Below are 13,323 nucleotides of genomic sequence, written 5' to 3' on the forward strand. Positions count from 1 at the left end.
GGAAATTTTGCATTGACAGTTGTAGGTTATGTTAGTTAAAATTTCCAGGAACTGAGTCGGAAATCTCAGCTTCTGTGTCCGAAACATCAACACAGGCATGCAGCTATTTCACACCTTCCCTGCTGCACTAAACAGAACTGCCAAAACTGCCTGTAGTTTCTTTATTACCCTGTAAAATCGTGGTAACAGGATCAAAATGTTACAGACAAAGGCTGTGGACCATCCCTAGAATTACTCGAGAGAACAGGTTTAAACAGGAAAATATACCGCAAACAGGAAACGAGAGAGACAATCGGATGGGAATGGGAAGAAAATAGGAATCAGTCGACTGAGCAACACTGGATAACACAAAGGAAAAGCACTCAAGACATCTGTAGAGAGCTCAGGGAACAAAAGATAAGGGAGAAAACAAAGGGAGAGCCGCGAAAACAAGAGCACGTACAGCTGCCATCGCTGCTCAGGCACTGCTATTGTGTAAATAAAACGCTGCCAGGTTTTAGGGACTGAATTATTGTCTGGAGATTTCTAAACTGAATGTGAATATACTATGTAGCAGGAGGTATACAAAATAGAAGGAAACCCTGACAGTTTCATTCAATGTGCTGTAATTCAACATCATAAACAACAGGCTTTGGATTGGATGGTACATAAGAAGGTATATCATCATATTTTCCATCTACAACTAAACCAGATAACCAGATACTCAAGAAACAAATAAGCAAAGTAAAAAAAAGAAGCTGTTTAACTGGAAGAATCCTCTTAATCTCACCGATGCATTTCAGCACAGGGCCTTCATCATGGTGTAAAATAAGACAGTCTATTAATCAGTGTTGGACTTACATGGGAGTCAGGGGGGTTTAGCTTAGACATCATTAATTAAAGAAATGCTGGCTGCAGCTTTATTATGCCCGGCCTGAGCCACTGACGTGTGGTAAGTAGGCCACAATATTAGGTCTATTTCAGCATATGTTTGCCAACATTAAGTCACAGATATGTGAGAATGTCCCCTGAGCTGCACGCTGTCGTAGTCTTGCCTGTTTGATGTGTAGTGCTGTCCCCCGTGCTGACGCAACAGTTGTGATGTCCCTGTTTTTGTGATTTTGTTTTGCACTCAACTGACTTGTTTATGAATGAACTGGAGGGTTTTATACCATGTTGAGACGACACAACTTTAGCATACTTTCATTCCATTCTCATGAATTGAAGGCCAATACGAACTCTACAAGAAGGCTGAATGTAATGAGATCAAGACACATACAGTAGATAGACAGCATCTAAAAGACGCTGCACCTATAACGCAGAAACCTTCAATATAAAAAGAAAAGTACGCAACAGCAAACATCGTCATGCAGTCACAAAATACCATCAGTCATTTTCCTTAATGAAGGCTGCTGAGGGTATAAATCCAGAAAGCCTCTATTTGTTTCCTTTTTTTAGAGGTGGCATAATTGCGTAATGGAAAGATGTATTTAAGGGGGAGGTGAGGAATTGTGCACAAATTGAAAATGTTTTCCTAACTTGAGCGAAAAAAATTCAGGGCCGTTCAGAGAATCTACTCTACACAAAGGGGAGAAGGAGAGGGACCGGAGGGAGCAGAACAGAAAGATTGTTTTTGGTGTTTTTGTTAAAGTCCAGTCACAGGCTGAGCTGAGCTGAAAACAAACACACAGACACAATCGCCGACAGCCAAGTACGTTCACTGTTTGGGGATGAATAAATGCACAGTCCAGCAGTCAAGTTTGCCTGAATGACATGGGTCAAAAGTTCACTTTGCTTTCTGTTTGATGCCTTAAAGCTGCAGCTGCTAAGAAACCAGCAAGATCAAGCAAAATTTTAAAAGTATCCAACCGAGAAATCCCACCTGAGCCTTCAGGACTCTCTCCAAAGCCACTCCTCCAAAACACATGACTACACTTGACTACACTTGCTTCCCCATAGCTCCTCGCTGGCCAGCTGAGAGATGTGTGTTAGCAGCTAATTTGCCATGTTCAAAGAGCTCTCTTCGCTTTTTTCAGTCTAATAAATACATGATAAACAACTCTGTTAAACACCACAGTTGTATAAGCACAAGCAACATAGCTGTCAATAACACACCTCAGTCGGAAAAGAAGCTTCTGGTGCAATGAGTGCAGTGTGACAGTCACAGACACCTTATTTCATCTCTTTCTTTTCTCAGAGTATTTGATTTAGTGATTGCTCTGGGGATTGTAAGACATTTTCTACAAATATAACAAAAACAAAGTCTTCTAAAATAACTTACCAACCCTAGCTTTAAGTAAGTTAATGTTCCTCCCTCTGCTTCCCCGATAAAGCTTATCAATAGCAACACACTCGATGCTTGGCCTCCAAAAATTGTCTTTGTGATGAGTGTTTAATATCTCCCTGTTTAACTAAGTAATTCAGATCTCATTATGTGTTTCTTTTGTTTGTTATGAATATAATGTGCACGTACCAAACAGGTGACAAATCAGGTGCAACACATGGTTCAATTAAGCAATCAGCATTCAATCGTGCTGTGTGGCGTGTATAAAAAATGCTGCGCAGGACCGTTTGATTGTGAGTTTGTAACAAGGTGACTACAGGAAAAGATCTAAGTGACTTTGAAAGAGTTTTGAAAGAGTAAAGGCGTTTAGATCTGCGTGCAAGACATCAGTAAAAAGGGTTGGAAAGTCGTCAGCGCACATTTGGTGAAAAGGAAAAACAGACAGTCAGACAGAGATCAGACTGTATCAGCAAGAACAGTCCATCGACAATTACAAAGAGAGGGACATTATGCAGTAGAAAAGTTGCAGTATATAAACTCTTATAACAAAGATGAACACACTGAGAGAGTTGAACAGTTCAGGCTTGAATGTTTGACCCCTACAACTTTGTTAAGCTGTGGGGGGCATTTTTCTGGCATGGTTTGGGTCCGCTCGTCCCCTTCGAGGGATGTGTCAAATCACTACAAAGTTGTTCTGAGTGATTGCCCTCATCCAGTGACGAGACATTTCTGCCCTGATGGGCGTGGTCTAATCAAGGATGACAATTTCCCCTGTTCATAAGGCACGAAGGGTCAGAGGGCTCAGAGGTTTGATGAGTATGAAAATGATGTTTATATGCTACGACCTTCACAGTCACCAGATCTAGACAGCGGCCAACAACTTGCAAAGACAAGTTTGTTTTCCTTTAATTTGTCAACCATCTGTATCTGTGTATCCAACCATCACTCGGCTGTCATCCCTACTCACCCCAACCAATTAGGATGTACCACCAGAAGTACTTCCTCTGAGAGACGAAGGTCAGGGCCAGCAGGGTCTGCAGATACATGCCCTCCACCAGCAACCAGAAGTAATTGGCCAGGATGCTGAACTGGAAGAAAGCCACGGCTGACTTGCACGCTGTCTGGAGGAGACACAGCAACGCAGAGTGATTTAACACTGAACCAACACACACTGTTGAGGAAATACAGCAGGGAGGTCCCAATCACTCATCAAGGACTTTTTAAGATGAGTAGTAGAAAGTAGTTTTAATATTTTAAGTTATTTCTGATTAATGACAAGCAACATTTTATGAGCCAACAGTCTTTGTGACTATGCATTTTTAAGTCACGTTTGTTTTGAAAATCAATCTTGGCGACTAATGAGCGAATTTTCATTTTCGAGAGAAATGACAGGTTCCATTCATCAGGTCACCACGTGTCTTCCCCTAGTTCACTCCTCTTTCCTGTCACTGTCCTTCGCTAACTCAATCACACAGCAGATGTGCAAATCCGCTCTATGATGGGAACATTATTGACTAATTAGCAGGCTCACCGTGGAGACAGAGCAGTGGTCCAGGGTCTCATCAGCAAACAGCACAGTGTCTTTAATGAAAACGGCGCTGGCTCTCAGGACGAAGGAGGAGAACAGGTTGATGTGGATGTAGTTTCTGGTGCAGCGGAACTTTCTGAAAGACGCAAAAATAGACGTAAAAACAACACTCACAAGCCAGCAAATAGCTCGCTAGCTCGACTTTGGAGACACAATCATGTAAATAAGCATCATGAGACAAATATAAATTGAAAGTTTTAAACACAAGTGTGAGTATCATGTCAGACATTAACGTTAAGTGACGTTGAACATCTATGAGGTAACATTAGCTTTGCTATTTGTCATCAATTAGCTAACAATAACAAATGTTAGCGTGCTCTCTAACTGTTAATGAGACTGTGGGCCCAGTTTTTGATTGTACCTGCAATCTTGGGGGCATGAAAGATCCAAAAAGAGTTCCCAGAAACTGCAATAATGATCTTTATCTCCACAGACATTCATACATTGTGTAGAAATCTGCATTTTGTGGGATTTAGCGCCCCCCACAGTTTCTGAGTGCAACTACACTGTTGTAAATACGAATATCAGATCTGTAACAGTTTGTTAGATGTAATGTAGGTGCTAACTACAAACAAAACTCATTACGTCATAACAATGTTATGAAAACTTGTATGTTGAAGTAAACATGTATGTAACACTGTGATCCTACCCTCTCACTGAAGTTACATAGTGCAGAAACAAGTGATGGGGGGTGGAGACACCATTCACCCTATTACATGACACTGTACCATCAAAATGATTTTGAAGCTGATTTTTTGATGTAAAAAAGTTACATAATGTTGCTTTAAATAAATGACGCCTACTTATCAAGCAGACACAGATTGACATGAGCATTGAGTTTTATTCTTGTGGCTCTCACTACCGGTTCTTTCACTTTTGACAACAAACTAACAGACTCATCACAAGTCACTGTGGAGATCTCAGGCCTGTTTGTAATGGATAAAAATTTAAATTTTAGTTGTTTCAGTTGTGCCAGATTAGCTACAAGTTCATTTGGAGATGACGCCAAAAGTAAGCTAATTATCAGCAACTTCAGTAGACCACAGTCGAACCGAGGCTGTGAGCTATGATGGATGTTAACTGCAGACAGTCTGGGTTTCAGTCTTATTGTTTGGCTTCGTTTTCTCTTCCAAAAAATGCAACTAGCCCGAGGGTTTGTTTATATCCCGTCTGATTGAATAACTGCTCCTGCTTGTTGCTTGTTTTAATAATAAATAATATTTAAAGATCTCAACAGTTACTTTATTTACACTACCAACAGAAGCAAAGGCCAGATCTCCTTTATTCTGTAATGGTCTCCACCAAACCCTGCGGGAAAGACCTTTGTAATGCTGACGTGATTCATCCCACACTTTTACTCTGCCACTTTGTCATTTAATGCAGAGCAGGTAGTGGACAGTCATCTTTTCATCTTCTCTGAACTTGTTTGCTCAAAATGGCTACGTTGATGAGAATGGGAAGACTGGGCAGAAATGACTCTTTAAAAGCTGCTTTGTCATTATTTTGCCCAACTGCAATTTGAAAACTGTAAGAGTTCCCTGTGTTGTAATAAAATAAAAAGTATTATTCACTAAACAGGTTCTTAGGCATTATGCTTCTTGCACAACTCATGCTTTATATGTAAATCAGCATTTCATAAGATGATCGGAAGAGCAACAACAACCGCATGAATTTGCATGCGTAAGATGATCCACGAGCCTCTCTGCATAACAACTGCTGTACAGGGCCTTTACTGATCTAACAGTCGGTCATATGAATATCTGGATATTTGTATCTGTGTCTGACATACTTGTGTTTTGCTCACCACCAGTATTTTAAACTCTCCAGCCTGGGCTCTTAACTCCATAAATGTTGGGTCAGTGAGCATCATAGTTGTTGTCCCTTTTATTGCCCTCTGTTCGTGTGTGTATCTAGGACAGCGTGTGCTGTCCCGGTCCTTACCTGAAGGCTGTAAACACCACTATGGCTGTAATAAGAGAGATGAGTGAGGTGGCATAGCCGACAGTGTAAACCCGTCTGAACGTGGAGAGGTAACTCGTCTGGAGAGAGAGAAACAGATAGTGTGAGTAAACTCTGATGATGTCAAATGTATGAATGGGAAATGGCTTGAGGAGTGAAATGTTACACATAATGTCTGAAACTGTGGATCTGAGTGGGAGGGACGTTACTACATGTGCACTTTCATTATTATCTATAAATAAAATGGAAATGAAAATCTATTAATCAAGTCAATGCACATTGCTCACAATAATATGATTGGTTGATTTGATTGACATTTATGTGTGATCAAGACGTTCTATTAGACACCATATTTTGCCGATGCCTGTGCAGTATGCTACATATTTATGTTTAATTAAGCTTTATTGCCCAGTTTAAGTAATGAAAAAGTAATCAAATGTAAAAAGTGAATAGTTTATTGCATTTCAAAAGGGTAACAAGTAATCTTTTACCTATTACATTTCTAAAGTAACCTTCCCAACACTGGTTCTACCAACACATTCAAATTCATAGTCTGAAAAAAATGCTTATTTTTAATTGTGCAGGTTTTAAAGGGCAATATTTAGGAATTTTAGTTAATTGTTCAAAATTTTAATAGAATTATCAGAAATGGCAGTTTTTACTCTATGATGTCAATGTATTTTGTAGCAGAGATATCAACTGAAGTTGGCATGCTGCCCAGCTAGCCCCAGCCTGTCCAAGACCAAAGCTAACAATGTCATCTCCCTGAGCATCCAGCCCAAACAGCTAGCTGCATGGCTAACTGAGCTAACTAGTCTATGGCATGGTAAGTGGTACTTTTGGTGAAATTCTTACATATCGCACCTTTAATTTGTTTTACAGTATTGTATCAAACACATTTGAGGCTGCCAGTGTGGCTCCCATGAGAAAAATAGCAGAGCACTAAACCCACAAATAGGTCTGTTGACAAGTGACGAGGAAGCAGAAACAATATGAAAATGCTTAACTGATTGGCACGATTACAACAACATGTCTGTGTACCTCAGTTTCAGGCTCGCTGTCGTCACTGAAAGCACAGGCCTCCTCGTAGGGTGGATACATTTCTGACCAGCCATCTACAGTGCAGTTCCTGTAAACAAACCCTGAAGACAAGCACAAGTTCAAATTGGTCAAGTGTTTTCACCATTGCAAATATTTCCACAATACATTATACAATATATTTATTTGTTTTAGTCATCCATCCCTGTGTTAGATAATATAATAACCTCACATTCCTTATGGACCAATTAGCAATTATTTTGTTATTTACTGTTGATTTATTACATTAAAACCCTTTGATAGTCAGATTTGAACATTAGTAAGAGCCATATCTCCTAACATCCTGTAGCCACTGAAATTATGCAACACCTCTGGGAAACATCATCATAAAAACAAACACAATTAGCTCTTCTTACTGCTTCAAACTGCCTCATTATCAGTACAGTGATTTTTTTTATGTTCTTGGGCAATAGGAAATGGTATTGAGAAAGGCTGACCTATAAAATGTATGCATTTGGATTGGGATCTTTAAATGTATTGGGATCATTTCTGCATAACTTTATATTTAATTTCTTATAATATAAAGTAAGGGTGTTGTAATATTGGGATATTCATGATAATCACCATATTACTAATGAAATACTGATAAAAGTAAACATATGATAATATTGTCTGAATAATCCAGCAAAGATTTGCATTTGTTTGTGAGTTCATCTCGGTTTTTTAAGGGTAATTTATTTGCCAAAAAAGAGACAAAACACACAGTAAACAAAGTCAAAAGTAGATTTGATTGCTAGCATTTTTATTATTATTATTATTTCTACAAATATTGTGATAATATTGTTATTGTGAAGTTGTTTGGCCACGATAATCGTGTAGTGACAATCTGATATTGTGACAGCCCTACTATCAAGTATGTCATATTCTAAATTTCATACTGCAGCTACACTGTTATGGGAAGTCGTCCTTCCTGTGCTCTTGAATTTCAGCACATTTTGGCCGCTCCACTGATGTTCCCTCCCCTGGACCATTTTGCTCCATTAGTGCTTTCAGTCAGAAAACGATTGGCGCTTTCACGTCCTTGTTCAAGTCTACTGACATTTAGTTCTGGTTAACATCCATTTGGAAACAGCAGGTGTGAAGAGAAGGTTGTCAGCTTGTGGGGTTGTACATGCTGCTGTGCGGGCATTAGCTGGACTGTTTGAACAAAGATGCACAGAAATGCAAACAGGAACTGATGCCGCCAACTGCACAAACTCTGGTCTGTTTGAGTGATCTGCAATTCAGATCCTAATGAGACATGATTCCCATCAAGGTAAAGAGGAAAGGACATTATTCCCTAATGATCCTGACCTTATCTCCCTTAATGATACCATCATAATGACGTTCCTTTCAAGACAACAAAGTACAAACAGCCCGGCATTTTTTAATTTACATTGTGAGTCTTTAAACTGGAAGACAAAGAGCTCTATATTTTAAAAATTTACAAGCTGTCCTATAAACACTGATACCGATGCAAACAATAAATAATTGATTAAAGGGGATTTATAACATAACAATTCATTAATCAGAACACACTTGTTTCACATTATCTCAAAATATATAAAAGCTTTTATCTCAACAACACTTTCACTGTCATGAACACATTATTCAAACTTCAGAATATGTTTCTCTTGGAGTCATCAGTACTATCTTTCAGGAAACGCAAATTAACAGCCCGGGAGGATGTCAGACTGTGACGTGTGTGCCCTGAAGATAAGATTTAACGTCATTTCTCCTGCCAGATACTTCTCAGAGCATAATATAAATTCTCGCCAACAAACATACATGAATAATTCATTCTGTGCTCCTTCATCAGAGTGACTTCCGCCTGCATTAGCACTGCAGATTTATACAGATAAATATAGTTAGTAGTGGAGCATCAGTGCACCATGAGAGAGAATGGGACTTTGTGATTACCGTTTGTATCTTAACTATGCTAATGAGGTATTCTTTCCTGTGTTTGACATGGAAACCAACCTTGATTACTGGAGAAATGCTGGAATACTTCAGAGCAGGATAAGTTGACCACCTGCCCAACTTCAGCTCTCAGCCAGCACGCGATGTCATCCCACTCTGTTTTACATCCTGTAAACACAAACCGACAGAGCAGCAGGGTCAGTTAATAAGTGTGTGAGAGGAAACGGTGGAAATTGTACTTGAGGTGGAAAAGTCGGACACAACAAAGCCATCAGATCTGAGTGGACCGATGAGACTGTAACATTCCTCAATTTAAAACATAAAATAAACATCAATGCATCAGGTTTTCTACATTGTTTTCATACATTTGAGGTTTGACTCGCACTCTTTCAATGTCATCTTGTGGTGCCCTATCCTCCCCAGCCTCACCCTCTCATCCAAATGTGTTCACTTCTGACGTTAAAACGAGACGGTGATGGCCATAATCTAAACAGTAGTTCCCAAACTAATGGGTGACGACAAGGTGGGCTAACATGAGTATGTAATAAGAGACATATTTAGTCAGGTGGCTAGAAACACAACATTCACTTGCATTTTAGGTCTGTAGTCATCTTCATCAACTCACAATGTTCACTTGTTTACTTTGTCTCTTTGTCACTTCTGACCGTGAACGCTGAGAAAGGCTGCTTATAATTTTATATGAGCAGTAATATCATTTGATACGAAAGTTTATGTGCAGCCAGAAAACCACATCAGTGTGTTAAATGCTGCTTAAAGATGCAGTGTTAATTCCCAATGGGTTTACACTAAGAGCTTCTGACATGCAGCACAGTGTCATTTTGAATACATATCAAAAATATGGATTAAGGCGGGTTTGTCATTTCATCCAACTTCATTTGCTAGATGAACACTGTCAAAGTTTTAAAAAAAGAGTTAAATAAATGTAAATTTCCATATCCATACTCCATATTTCCATATTCTTCATATTTAAATGAATATTTCATAAGACAGTCTTAAGAAGAAGATGAACAATAGCATGTATTAACATGTGTATAATGATTCATAAGTCTACAAAGACTGTAAAGGGACTCTACAGATCAAATAGTCCATCTGGATATTTTGATGTTGCCTAGGATTTGGAAATGAGAGTCATATCACAGCTCATCTCTACCAAATATCCTCTGAAGTCCTCTTCAAAATATAACCAGGCATCTGTCCGCCTTCAGGCTTTACTGAGGGTAATGTCACTTCCCTGAGCTGCATCCACGTGTCAGGAAACTTGATTCCAGCCACATTTCATTGTCTAGAAAGAAAGGTTGTGATCAATTGTTATTCCGATGACCTTTTAGTTATTCAAGATACTTCTGTGTTTTTCTCTCAGCAGCTGAAGCCGTTCAAAGCAGCCACTAAAACAAGAATATAATTATATTAATTTCCTGTTTGCACCTTTCTTGTGTTTTGATTCTTTTAATTTGATTTAATTCCTGCAGAGTTCAAGCTTTCTGTCTCATCACATTAACATCAGTCGCCTTGTTCTGTCAGCTGAGCTGAAGCGGTCACATACATAAAACAAGTTTTCTGAAATGTTGTTGTGTTGTCTGCAGATAGCAGTGTCTGTCTGTCAGTCGGTCACTTTGGTCCCTGATACAAGTAACTTGACAATTATCACATGGACTGAAAGACTGAGGAGGGTAGACAGAGAAGACTGGCTGTGCCGTTACTGTGATGAGGGAGCTGTAGAGACAGAAATACACTTTTGAATGTCAAAATTTGACAAAAAAAGTGTGCCGAATTTCAAAGTCTCGCACCAAGAGAGAAAAAGAAGAAAAGACGTGGAGGGTTGGCTGCCTGATATGCTGTAAAATCTGACAAGGTGATCTAATCTAATTAGGCTATACCGTAATAAGTAATATATTGTTGAAGTAGGCCGATTGATTTTGGGGATGTTGGGAAGCTCACTTGGTTGTCCGTGAGTTTTCTTTTTATTGTATAAGTGCTCCTTGGACTGAAATAGTTTGAGAAACACTGGTATAGAGTAATTGCTGTCTTGTGTTATCCTTATTTTATTTAAACACTTTATTTATACTAATGCTTGATTTTTTTTTCTTTATCTTGACAAGTGGTGAGTGAAGTTGATCTCACACACTTTGTCACACTGCTCAATATCAACATGTTGCATTGCCAGCATGGCTGAAGACTTGTTTTAAAATCTGTGTTGCCCACCCTGGTGCCCCCATGTTAAAAAAATGCTGCCCTCTTGAATGCCCCTATGGTAGATAAAACATGATAAAGTGCCCTCTAGGTTGTCCTTTTTGCATGCTCATGCCGCGCGTCCTACAGCTGATGCCGTTTTTATTTTCTCCGCATGAGTACGCCACTGTCAGGATGGAATATTTTCTGTTTATAATGTGAAGCAGCTGGTTTATGCATTCAGGTAAGCAGCTTAGAGACTGTTCCCTTTATTACAGTAAAGCAGCATTGCTGTGTGCCTGTAAATGCATCAAAATATCAAAGGAAAAGCAGATTCTATTCAGTTCTATTTATGAATCAGTCAAGAGCTTCTCACAGTGTTGCTGACAGGCTCTATGAATTTAAAAATGTCTCACAGGAGTTTCTCACAGCATCACATACTTCCTTTTCTAATACTGTATGTATTGAAAAAAGTAATTGAAACATTGCACCACACATTCACTGACACAAATTCACCCAGACAAACTACAGTACATACAGGTGACCTGATTAGCTAGGCACACACTACTTCTCATGTAACCAGAGAGGATATTTCTATTAATCCATGCCGAATAAATGTAAACCAGCAGACAGGTGTTATCCACACTCCAGCAGAGCTGGACGTGCCTCATCTTGTTTCTGTAAATGGATTGCAATAAAAGCTTTTGTTTCATGTCACACACACCAGGTTTTCCCATCTATTGTCCAGACTGTAGATGAATCTGAGATTACTTACCGGTGTATATAATGGACTTTGGTCTCAGGAGGAAAAGTGACAGTTTTGACAGAAGAGAAACTAATGGACAGAGTGCGTCAGTCGACTCTGATGAATATTAATCATCGTGATAAGTCTGGTACGTGGTGCTGCAAATATCTGCAGCCATCTCAGTCCACAGCAGGGGGACGTCAACAGCAGTGAGGAATTTTTTTCTTTTAAAAAGAGTTTTTCATGTCTCCCCAAGGCTGAAGTGAGACCAAAACAAGTGTCAAATACATTTTCAGCAGGAAATCTCTTCTCTAAAAAAGTATAAACTCTTCAGACACCATAAGTTTCGAGGAACATGAAATTTTTCAGAGAGCCAGGAGTGGTTTCTGACTAAAGCATAAACACAACCGGTGTGTTAAACTGGGACTCTTCACTCTGCAGGATGTTTATTCATCCATAAATTTAACATTTACTTAATTGGAATGTTTCCACATTAAATTTTAATGTTATCAAAACAGTCGGGGACATAAATTAACCAATAATGTCACTTAATGTAATATTTAAACCCTTTTTATGTAAATTTCATTAAGATGTTGTGACTCATCTACTGGAAGGTAACTTGGCTGTCAGGATTTCTTTATAACAAGAGAAGAGTTTGCAGCCATACTTGCAGGTCTGTGCGGCTCACTGTTAAGTAAAACAAGCAGATGGATAAAAATGGAAAATGTATTTTTGGTCTTCAGCAGTCATGACGACGTAACAAAGGATGGCGTCACAATAAAGGAGTTCGACAGCCTACTAGATGAGAAGGTTTTTTCATGTTGAGCGCAAGAAAGTGGCAGTACTGCATGTGAGGATGGTGTAAGTTAAGTCACATTTGAGTTATTATGACATCATATAGTATGTTATGTTGAGTGAGCCAAGATGTGAAAACGAGAGAGATCTGAGAAATAGCCTATATTTTTAAAGACACGCTAGTGGCATGGCATCGGATAGCAATGTTGTTCTATAAGCCATTCCACCATTTTGATCCAGGTTGAAACGTCTCTACAACTATTGGATAGACTGCTGTGAAATATTGTACAGACACTCATGGTCCCCAAAGAGTAAATCATGCTGACTGTTGTGATCCCCTGACATTTCCTGTAGCGCCACCAACAGATCAAAGTTTAACTCATCAAAAACTTTGGTTCCTACCTGCAAAACTAATGACATCCCTTTATCTCTACTGTACTTTGTTAGCATGCTAAAATGCTAAAGTAAGAGAGTGAAAACGGTAAACCTCACCTGATATACATCTGCATGTTAGCAGTGTGAGCATGTTAGCGTGCTGCTGTTAGGAAGTAGCTAAAAGCAATAATGTGCTTAAGTACAGTCAGAGACGTTATAAGAGAGGACACAAACAACTTAAGTTGATTTTAGTGTCGACCCGTCCATACAATCCCAAAGCGTCAGTATTTGACGAAGTGAGAATGAGACTTTTTCTTTTCTTACAAATAGGAACGTTAAAGCATTTTAAATTGAAAAATCCGTAATGCCAGAGACTGCTGGTAATGCGTAGTTGTAGTTCTTGTAGTTGAT

At 39.1% G+C, this 13,323-nt stretch overlaps 1 protein-coding gene across 1 annotated transcript in view; it reads right to left on the reverse strand.

The window, feature by feature from the left end:
* Window positions 1-13,323, reverse strand: part of LOC141016923 (pituitary adenylate cyclase-activating polypeptide type I receptor-like) — a 32,424-nt gene that overhangs the window by 9,263 nt on the left and 9,838 nt on the right. Inside the window, exons 3-7 of the mRNA XM_073491514.1 lie at window positions 8,868-8,975; window positions 6,852-6,952; window positions 5,793-5,890; window positions 3,795-3,927; window positions 3,231-3,384 (exon numbers count right to left, since the gene is read on the reverse strand). Coding sequence (XP_073347615.1) covers window positions 3,231-3,384; window positions 3,795-3,927; window positions 5,793-5,890; window positions 6,852-6,952; window positions 8,868-8,975 — 594 coding nt within the window. The remainder of the gene's footprint in view (window positions 1-3,230; window positions 3,385-3,794; window positions 3,928-5,792; window positions 5,891-6,851; window positions 6,953-8,867; window positions 8,976-13,323) is intronic.

Source organism: Pagrus major, chromosome 21 (assembly GCF_040436345.1).
Source record: "Pagrus major chromosome 21, Pma_NU_1.0".
In the NCBI taxonomy this organism is placed as follows: Eukaryota; Metazoa; Chordata; class Actinopteri; order Spariformes; family Sparidae; genus Pagrus; species Pagrus major.